Source organism: Macadamia integrifolia, unplaced genomic scaffold (assembly GCF_013358625.1).
Source record: "Macadamia integrifolia cultivar HAES 741 unplaced genomic scaffold, SCU_Mint_v3 scaffold_244A, whole genome shotgun sequence".
NCBI classification, from domain to species: Eukaryota; Viridiplantae; Streptophyta; class Magnoliopsida; order Proteales; family Proteaceae; genus Macadamia; species Macadamia integrifolia.
The window spans coordinates 44,259-54,977 of NW_024870654.1; the positions used below are offsets into that span (position 1 = coordinate 44,259).

The 10,719-nt window shown below is 39.6% G+C and overlaps 1 protein-coding gene across 5 annotated transcripts in view; it reads left to right on the top strand.

Annotated features, from left to right (window-relative positions):
* Nucleotides 1-355: 355 nt before the first annotated feature.
* Nucleotides 356-10,719, top strand: part of LOC122071505 (serine/threonine-protein kinase CTR1-like) — a 43,815-nt gene continuing 33,451 nt past the window's right edge. For all 5 annotated transcript variants that reach the window (XM_042635864.1, XM_042635865.1, XM_042635866.1 and 2 more), the window contains exons 1-4: nt 356-1,259; nt 1,829-2,136; nt 2,229-2,373; nt 2,747-2,850. In XM_042635864.1, the coding sequence (XP_042491798.1) occupies nt 651-1,259; nt 1,829-2,136; nt 2,229-2,373; nt 2,747-2,850 (1,166 nt within the window). In that variant the 5' untranslated portion in view covers nt 356-650. The remainder of the gene's footprint in view (nt 1,260-1,828; nt 2,137-2,228; nt 2,374-2,746; nt 2,851-10,719) is intronic.

The following is a 10,719-nucleotide window of genomic DNA, read 5'->3' on the forward strand; positions in this document are numbered from 1 at the left end:
AGGATACCTTCGAAATTTTTCTTAATAAAACCCACTCCAGTCTTCATCTTGGACATGGTAGCATCAGTATTGAGTTTATAAATCAATTTCACGAAGGAAGTAGAAAAAGGAGTAGAATCCTTGTAAATGATATGATGATCCATAGGGAGTTTTTTTTTTTTTTTTTTTTTTTTTTTTTAAATTTCTGATCGATGGCAAGTTGACCAATTCTAAATACGTTTCAAGAGGTGTCATTCGGACACTTATTTTTTTAATATCTTATAATAAGGTTTGCCACTTTTGTTCACATGGCAGAGTTAGGTGGGTCACATATAGATATTCTATGGATGTGACCTTCCACAAAACCTTCAATTTTTTTTTTTGGTAAAATCCACAAAACCTTCCATGGAGGGAGAGAGAGGGAGAGAGTGGGAGAGACGAGGGAAGGTGGAGGCGGCACCTTGTCCCTAGGACATTCAAATTCTCCACTTTCCGTGCGTCTTATGGTACTTTCACACGCAGAGCTGCCGAATCTCGTCTTCGTCCCTATCAGACAAAGTTGACGAAAAATTCTACAAATTTGTGAGGGTAAAAAAGAAGAGTTCGTATGAATGCAGAAACCGGCGATTTCTAGGGTTGTTTGCAGCTCTATGGTCTGATCGGCAACGGAGATGACTGGTAGCGGGAGGCGATCGAATTACATGCTTCTCAGTCAATACCCTGAAGAACAACAAACGCAACCGCAGCAACAGCAGCAACAGCCATCGAAATTCACTGTTGCAGCTCCAGGGCCGTTTTATGAGAGCCTTTCTGGGGAGAAGAATAAGGGGAGGACTGATAGGGGTTTCGATTGGGATGGGGATCATCGGTTGCAGCAAGGTGGTGGACGGATCGGGAATTTGTATCCATCAATGGGATTACAGAGGCAGTCGAGTGGGAGTAGCTTTGGAGAGAGTTCCTTGTCTGGGGATCACTACCTTCCGACGCTTTCAATGACGGCGAATGATCCTGAGATGTTTAGTTATTCACAGGATGATGGGTTTAAGGATAGTGGAGGAGAGTTGAGGGTGAAGGCGATCGATGTGGTGGGGTCTTCGTCGTCTAAGAGTTGGGCTCAGCAGACTGAAGAGAGTTACCAATTGCAGCTTGCTTTGGCGCTTCGTGTTTCGTCTGCGGCTACTTATGCTGATGATCCTAATTTCTTGGATCCTGTCCCTGATGAATCGGCTAGCAGGTCGTCCTCATCGTCTTCCGCTGAGTCTTTGTCTCACCGATTTTGGGTTAGTTGTTTCTACTTTCGTATCCCCATTTTTAATTCTCTCGACTTTGATCTCTTGTTTCTTTTGGGTAGACATGGAGGCTTCAATTCGGTTCATAATCTTTCTTTCGATGTTTGTCCTTGATTCAGATTGTGAAAACTTTACAATTATTGAAAAACCTTAAAATAAATAAGAAGAAGAAGAAGAAGAAGAAGAAGCAGCGCTTCAGTCGAGACTTAATTAGGCAATGTTAACATCACTCTCTGGTAGTATGCCATATCAGTTGGGGAAATATCTGTAATATAAGCACATTGTAATACTTATTCCAGATAAAGTGCACGTTATAATCATGTTATTATTAATATTAATATTATTATTATTTTTTTGGGGGGTGGGGGTTTGGTGTGGCGGGTGGGATGGTGTAGAGTGAGAGTCTGGGTTGTTGAGGGGTTTGTAGATATCTTTCTGTAATTGTATCATATTGGCACTCGTCATATGTTCATTGTTGATCATGATCTGCTCCTTGTTTATCTTATGGCGTATGTGTTTAGAATTGATATATATTCCCTTTTATATATCCTGTGCGTTAGGTGAATGGCTGTCTATCTTACTTTGACAAGATTCCAGATGGATTTTACTTGATCCATGGAATAGATCCTTATGTATGGACTGTATGCACTGATCTGCAAGAGAAAGAGAATGGTCGGGTCCCATCAATTGAATCACTTAGGGCTGTTGATCCTAATGATGATTTGTCAATTGATGTGGTTTTGATTGACAAACATAGTGATCCTGGTTTGAAAGAGCTACTAAGTAGTGCACTTAACATTTCTGGTAGCTGCATTACCACTAATGAAGTGGTTGATCAACTTGCAAAGCTTGTCTGCAATCGAATGGGGTGAGTTGTTGACATACCTCGGTTTAGAAATGCCTATAATCTCTCTGTTCTTCTTATACTTTTCGTAATCAAACATTTTTGTCTATCACAAGGGGTGCAGCTTCAGCTGGAGAAGATGACTTGACTTCCCGCTGGAAGGATCGTAGTGCCTTTCTGAAGGATTGCTTAGGCTCTATTGTGCTTCCTATGGGAAGTCTGTCTGTTGGCCTCTGCAGACAACGTGTTCTGCTGTTTAAGGTGATTTTAATTATTTTTAGGTCCTCTTTCTTCCTTCTTCTTTCCCTCCATTGGTTAATCTAATGTTATATTGAAGCTTTTTTGTTAAAACTTAGAACATGTTAGTATTGAGATCTTATGCTTAGGCTTCCCAAATGGAAGGGTTTTAAGAAAGACAGTTTTCAGGATTATATATGACTGGCAATACCACTTTCTGCAGTTTGATTTTCCCTTGATGTTGTATCCTTTGTATAGCGCTCTATGCGTTAATTTGGATATTCTCATCAATAAAGATATAGCTGGAAAAAAAAAAGAAAAAAAAAAGCTTATCTTCCTTCAAATATAGATAATGTCAAATGAGATTCCATTTAAATTTAGTTAAAACTTTTCACAGGTGTTAGCAGACACTATTGATTTACCATGCCGAATTGCTAAGGGCTGCAAATATTGTCAAAGAGATGATGCTTCCTCCTGTATTGTGCGGTTTGGGCTTGACAGGTATGCCATGCTGACCAAATTCAATTTGTTTGAATCCGCATTGTTCTTTGATTTCTCCATGTCGATTTTGTCTATAAATTAGTGTGTAGTGTGTTTGAGGTGAGGCAGTTGAACCATGGTGCTTGGAAAGGCTTTGGTAGTTTGAGTTCCAAAGGATCCATGACCTCCTAGATAGTTTGCAGGAGTCTACTTGTCCTGGAATTCTCAGGATAAGAGTTTATATTCTTTCAAAAAATGGTTACTTTACCTCCAAATCTTTATTTGTGGGTAACCTATTTATACCTAATGGCCAAAAAATGACGTGTTCCCTTTTAAGGATTTTTGGAAGCCACCTGTCCCTTCGAAATGCAAAGAACTGCATTGGAAGATTGTCAAAAACATGGTGATGACCCTGGATACATATAAAAAAGAGAACGGTGGCACGTGCCTCTCTTCTTTTGTTTGTCTTATGTGCTTGATTGTGGTGAATAAACTAAGCACCTTTCCTCTATTTTTCTTTCTAAAGAGGCCTGACATCATGTCTTGAAGGTTTTTCTTGTGTTTTGGTGTTCTTTCCTAAAGATAAAAAGGAATTAATGTAGTTTTGAATCTTGACACTTTGTTTCATTTGGGACTAGGGGGAAATTCCTTTGATTTATGCTATTCTCTATTTCATGCTTATATGGGAGGAGTGAAATACAACTATTTTGGGTTTCCTTCTGATGAGATAAGCTACGGTGAAACTGTAATTGTATTGGAATTTGATATCAGTACCTGTTCATGAAGAAGGATAGAGAAGAGAAGTGATGCAGATAACTCACTTAATGAGCTTATTTTATTGCAAATAAGCCTTAGGTTGGTTATATATGTGTTGGGCCTTTGATCCCATGGGTTTTCTTTGTAATGGGCCACTTTAATGGGCCTAAAATATGGTAGAAAGTAGGAAAATGAGATTTAATTCATTAGTTTAGTTGGAGTTATGTTTTGAGTGTATTTCCTTTGTTATTTCAGTTTTTTAGTCAGTTTAGGTTTTCCAATTAGTTAAGGATTGGGTTAAGCATTTTCTTTTAGTGTTTGAGTCAATTTTGAGTCTTCTATGTAAGTTTGCAAGGGGCTACAACATTGAAGACGAATTTATTAGTGAAAAAAAAAGATGGCTTATGATGTTGTGTTGTGGGATGCAGTTGGGTGAGATGCCCATTCACTAGTTCTTCTTCCCCCTTTTGAACCCTTTATCGAATTCTCTTTCTTTTATTATTTTCCTTTTATTTGTTCGCTGTGAGAGTGTTTGAGAGCTAGAACCAAGCCTATTGGAGGACATCTTTTCTATTTAGCCAGAATTTCAGATCCTGCCTGGGGTTAGGATCACTTGTGATTCTAGTTCTACATTAGGAAAGTGAAGATCGAAGAGGAGAGGGAGAAGAGAAGAGAGAGTGGAGAAACAAGCCCAACCGTGGGTAGGGAATGATTTTATATTGATAATAAAATACCAAATTACAAATAATGATAGTTCCATAACTAATATCTATCTATAACATATGTTTAATTTACACATAAGGATAAAACTATAAAAAATAAGTACGAAAAGACCCCTGTCAACAATTATACCTCTTAACACTCCCCGCTTAAGCTGGAGTATAGATATCACCCATACCCAGCTTGGAACACCCTTGGAGAAATACACTTCGAAACATGGCCATTTTTAACAAGTCTCCAAGTTGATCACCGTAACTGACAAACGGAGTAGAAATCAATTTCTTCATCATTGCATCTTGAATAAAATGACAATCCACTTCAATATGTTTGATCCTCTTGTGAAAGGTTGGATTACTAGCAATATAAATAGCTGCTTGATTATCATAAGACATTTCCGTAGGCTTGCTTATGGTTCCAAATCTCGGGTTTGACAAGTACCGGTATGAAGCAATGGGTCGAAACTGTTGCACACCAGATTTCAACAAAAAAAAAAAAAAAAACCAAGTTTTAACAAGATTAATTGCGATAGCTTTGGTAGTCTCGACCAATTTTGACAAAAAAATACCAAGTTTCGACCAATTTTAGTAGTTTTGACTAGTTTCAACCAGCTCATGACATTTCGAGTTTGATCTAGAATCTAGATAATTACCAAGTTTCAATCAAAACTTGGGAAATCTCGGTTTTGCATAGGGTTGAAACCAGCCTCGAAACTTAGATTTAGAACCTTGGGCTTGCTACTGTATGAGCTGTAGCTCTATACTAGCTTCAGCACAAGACCTAGCTATTGTAGTTTGCTTTTTTAACTTCTCTCTATACAAGATTACCTCCTAACATACAGTAGCTTGTAGTAGACTTTCGATCATCATCAACACCAACCCCATCCACATTAGAAGGACTAATAATATTGGTGTGATGTTGACAGTGATAAATAAGTCCTTATACTGGAAACCCTTAAGATACCTCAGGATATGATATACTGCCTCCCAATGAGCTTGCTTAGATGTCTCCATAAACTGACTAGCCACACCCATAAACTGACTAGCCACACCAACAACCAAATATATATCAGGTCGGATAATAGTAAGAATGTAAGATATATGAGTTTCTTGACTAACTTCCGATAATAATGTTTGTCTACAAACTCCTCATCATCAGGAGCTCCAAATTTTATATCTTTTCGGCTCTTCTTGATGAGTATTCCGCTATTATTCCTCTCTCTTGCCCATGGATCTCTAGTCTATTCTTTTTTGAAAGTGAGAGCGGCTTTGGGTTCAATGACCAGCTGGCATTGGGGGTTTAGGGATCAATCAACTTTGGAGTTTGAGGTTTTGGCTTGAAGATGGTAATGACTAATGTACCGTGGAGAAGAGTGCGAAGCCTATGCTAGACAAGCCCGTTTCCGATCACCGACTGATCGACCGAATGCTATTGTGTCCATGCCAGGCTTAGGAAGGCTCGCTTGCATAAACGGTCGGGAACGGTGCAAGGCTTAAATTAGGGGGTGCCCGATTAGGCCAAGTAAGAATCTGTTATACTAATAAGGATGACGCCACACCAGAAATCATAAGAACCCAAGTTAATAGGAACTGAACATCTTTGATTGACCTCTATTGTGTTCCCATTGAGGAGGGATACTTGATATGGTTGTGGATTCTTTTCTGCTTGGAGATTGGCTTTTGCAAGAAATCCTTGAGATACGACATTAAGACAACTACCATTGTCAACAATAACTTGTGCTACTTTGGGTCCACATGCCATTCTGTTGTAGAAAATACATTGTCTCTGCCAATCCTCACGTTTGATTTCATCTTCGATCTCGTTGACTAGGACATGCTCATCTTCATCATCTAGGAGTAAACCATCGCTGATTTCGACCTCATTATCAGGTTCAGGGTTCAGTCACAGCAAGATTAGCACATCGCGTTTTTGTGGGTAGGATTTAGCAAAATGACCAGGTTGATTGCAGTGATAACAGTTTGGGCCTTTGCTACTTTCTTGCGTCCTTGTCAAGTGTCAACAATTCCAGGGGTAGTTCACGAGTGGTGAGGGGGCCTATTGTTGAGAGGTCGGTTGTAAACAATCTTCCTGTTATCTTTTGTTGGGGTGTCAAAAGACCCTGAGGGTAACTTTAACAAATCTTTGGCTTCTAGGGCCTTTTGGTAACAATCCTTAATGTTATAAAAGCTAGTGGTTCCCATATCTCTTCAGATCTTAGGTTTGAAGCCAAGCTTGAATTTGGACATGAGTTGAGCATCACTGGCTTCGATACCAATATGAGAGAGTAAAGCATGTATTCAGCCATAGAATGGGTACCTTGCCGGAGGGTGTTGAATTGATCATGGAGTCGGTCAACAAAGGAAGGAGGAAGGTATTTGTCCTTCAGATCATCTTTCATTTCTTTGCATGTTGTGATGGGAGTACCCTTTGCTAACATTCTATTTTTATGCATTTTCCACCATTTTTGAGTAGGACCAGTTAACTTGGTCTTCATGAGTTTTGTAAAAGGTTATTAAGGCGGTGAGGCGACCGAGGCGTTTGAGGGTCTTTTGGAGCGCTTTGGCGATAGTGCGGTCATAAGGCATCGCCTTATTGAATAAAGTGTTCTAGTGTTTTATTTTTTATGTAATCATTCTATTCGGCTCTAATTACATATTAAAAATTGGGAAAAGGACAGGAATGCTAGTGAGTTACCTAGGAATTGGGTATGCTAGCAAATGTAGACTGTTGGATTAGATAGATTACATCAATACCGTTGGGTACTTGTTGTTTTACATAACTTACCCAGCCCCGACGCTCTTCTGTCACTCTTCTTTTCCCTCACTATCTTCGGCTTCCCCTCTCTCTTCCACAAATTCCGTCGCCGCTGATGTCCCTGTCTTTGATTTCTCTCCTCTAAACACACACACACTCTCTTTCTCTTCCCCTTCCATCTTGGATTCAAATGGCAACAATCGATCATTCATCGGAGGGAATTGGCATAAGGCGGTCTATGACCTGAATGGCGGCTTATGACCTGAAACAGCCTTATACGATCGAAGTATTCAAAAATTATTAGAAACACAAAAAAATTACTTCTTCTCTGGTGTGTCATCATCTTCGCTTTGCGCTCCGATCGAGGTGTCTGATTCGTAGGTGACGGCACCTTCGTTCGGTATTTCAATCTAATTCTGTTTATTCCATTACTGTTGTTTATTTTTTTGTTTGGATTCCAGTTCGTGATTTCTTTTTGTTTGGATTCCATTACTCTTGTTCGTCCCAATTTGTATTATAGTTTTCCAGCGAGTTTTGGTTGAAGAATAGGCTAAATCTCGCCGGATTCTTATAATTTTGGTGGAGATCTTGTTCTGTGTTGTCCGATTTGGATCTGTTTTCATTATCTTTCAATCGATCCCTCCCTCTTGATCCTTGATTTCGTAGGGAAAATCTACTGCTCATTCAGTATTTCCGGAAGGCTCCAAATTTTGATCAGATTTGGCCGATTCCCAATCGATTAAAATGGGTCAAAAACCGATCATCCATCGGAGGGAATCGGTGTAAGGCGGTCAAATGATTAGTGCCGATTCCGATGTGAGTAAGTTGGTTCCCGATCTAATTCATCGATTTTAAAACCCTATAGGTTACAAGAAGAAGAAGAAGAAGAAGAGCACATGAACAATGTCTGCAAGCTCTGTACTTGCTTCATAAAAACCAGTCATGGCGGCTTATGACCTGAAACCTGAAACTTGAAACTGACGGCAGGGAGGGAGATCCACCGTAAGGCAGGGAGAGGGAGAGAGGTGGAAAGGAGATGCAACCTTTTGCAGGCTGGACATGGTAGTTAGGGTTTCAGGTCAAGCAGCATCGCCGGTCATAGGTCACCGGTCACCGGTCAGTTGCAAAGGGTAGCGGGAAGAGAGGAGAGGAAAGGTGTAGCAATAGTGGATTGAAAGTTTGTATATCTTCTCTCCATCTAACGGTTTAATTCAAGTTGATCAAATCCTGCGGTCAAAATCTTGCTAGCATTCCTAATTCCTGGGTAACCCGCTAGCATACCTATCCCTCTCCCTTAAAAATTATATAATACTACTGATATGCTAAATAAAGATTAAAGATTAAAGGTTCATACTTCATACTAATGCAAGATATTCATAAAAGAAAATCAAAAAGAAAAGAAAAAAAAAAAAACAAATCAATAAAGTGAATAAACAAAGTTCATCTTCATCAATTATCATCATAGCATATAATATAAATATATAATTACACAATCAATATTGATAACCAGCAGCTAAGAACATCAAACCAGAACCAAGGAGCTGCATATTCATCAGAAAGAAAGGAAAAAAAAAGCTGTAGGTTGCAGTGAAGAAGAAGGGAGAAGATACGAGGGAGACTGCGAGAGGAAAAAAAAGCAGAAAAAAAAGAAAAAATGCTACAACAGAGGAAAGGAAGCAAAAAAAAGAAAAGAAAAAAAGGTAGAACCGTAGAAGGGAGAGGAAAAGAAAAAAATTTCTCTCGTACTGCAGTTCCATAGCTCCAGCTCCAGCTCCAATAAGAAAAGAGAAGAGAAAAAACTGAGGGAAATCAAAGAGATTATGAGAAAGAGGAAGAAAATACAGTTGGTAGAAACCGTAAAATGAAGAAGAAAGAAGAAGAAAATACAGTAGGTAGAAACCGTAGAACGAAGAAGAAAGAAGAAGAAGAAGGATAAAGAAGATTAAAAAAAAATTAATAAATGCATCAAACATTCCTGTCTTGGTCTGAGGAATGTTTGCTGGTGGAGTTTCGTCACCACGGAACAAGATCCGAAGGGGGAAAGAGGAAGGACTGCTGCGTCGGCCCCAAACCCTTGCACGATTTCTCAGTTAGTAATGTAATGTGATTTGTGTTTTTTTTTTTTTTGGGTTGAGGTTTGTTTTATTTAAATACCCTTGATCCCATGCTTTTCATGTCTAAATTTCCCCATATACCTGCCAATCAATAAAATCTGTATGGCATAAGGCGACCGCCTTGCCCATAAAGCGTCATAAGGTGCCTAAGGCGTCGCCTTAACAGTTAAAGCGACTGCCTTATGTGCAGCCAATAATGCAGTGCACTGCCTTATGTTCCCAGTACCGCCTCATCGCCTAGGCGTCGTCTTATCAACGCCTTGCCTCCATAATAATGATTGAAGGCCGTGAGGCAGAAAGCTGCCGTAGCTCCAAGGCTAGCATTTGAGTGGATAAGGCTTGTATGGAGTCAAGAATCTGTTTCATGGTTACAAAATTTTCTTCGGTTGATTGAATCATTCTCTTGACTAGAGATAGCTCTGATACCAATTTGGTGCCAGCCTAAATGTCTAGCATGCCAAGATTGAAAGCTAGTGGAGAATAGGGGTAGGTGCTAAACAGCTTGGGGTCAGATTTTAGCTTAGTTCTGATCCTGCTGTGTTGGTGTTTGAAGGCTGACGGTGGTAATAGTGCAACTGGGGATGGATGATGATGGTTGAATTTTGAAGATAGTAAGATAACTTTGGGAAGCTAGAGTCCCACTAGTATCCCTCTGTAGGAGTCTCACCTAAGCCCTCTTGAGTTACACAAGAAAATATCGGATAGTATGCTTGAAAATTCGTTGGGCTGCCTTTGAGAGCAGCCAGAATTTGCATTATATAAAGGTGAAAAATATTGAGTACAGCACAATAACATTAAAGAGACTCTTTGAATTCCAAAATCCCTTTGGAATTACCATACATAGATACAAATCGCAGACTAATGTAGATACGGCTGCCCTTACCTGGTTGGACCGACATGACCGGCTTTGGAAGCCAAGAGCCAAGAAGAACCAGTCCAGCCCAGGGTTTTAGTCCAACAAGGGTTGGAAATAAAATTAGTAGTTTACTTGGTATTTTATTTCATGCTTTTACTTTCCAGATTTGAATGTAGGAGTTAAGATTTATTTCCTTGCTTTGGTTTCCTTTTTATGGTTGTTTCCTAGTTTAGGCTAGTTTCCATTTCAGTTAAGCTTCTAATTTTATGTCTTTACTTTCCTATAGATTGACTGTAACCGATGGACAAACCAGAGCGATTTGATTATTGAATGAAGATGTTGAGTTTGTGCACTAGTGAAGTGTGTGATTCCCCCCCTTCTCCCTCTCTATTCTGATTTCCCCTTTCTTCCCTAAGGTTCTCCATTAACTTTGTATCAGAGCCGAATGATCCTATTCCTTCCCCATCCCTTCATCCCTAGAGCCGACTTCTTTCTTCTTCCCTTCCCATTCTCTATGTTGGTTTCCACCGAGACTGAGAACAACCAACAAAAAAAAAAAAATCATCTCTATTTTGAACAGAGAATTGAGCCATTCCCAAACCCTTCTTCCTCCCCATTCTTCTGTCAGTTCTCTACCCTTGTAACCCTCGATCAGAACCTTGTTCTTCCTAGGCTCTCTTCGGCGGTTAAAAA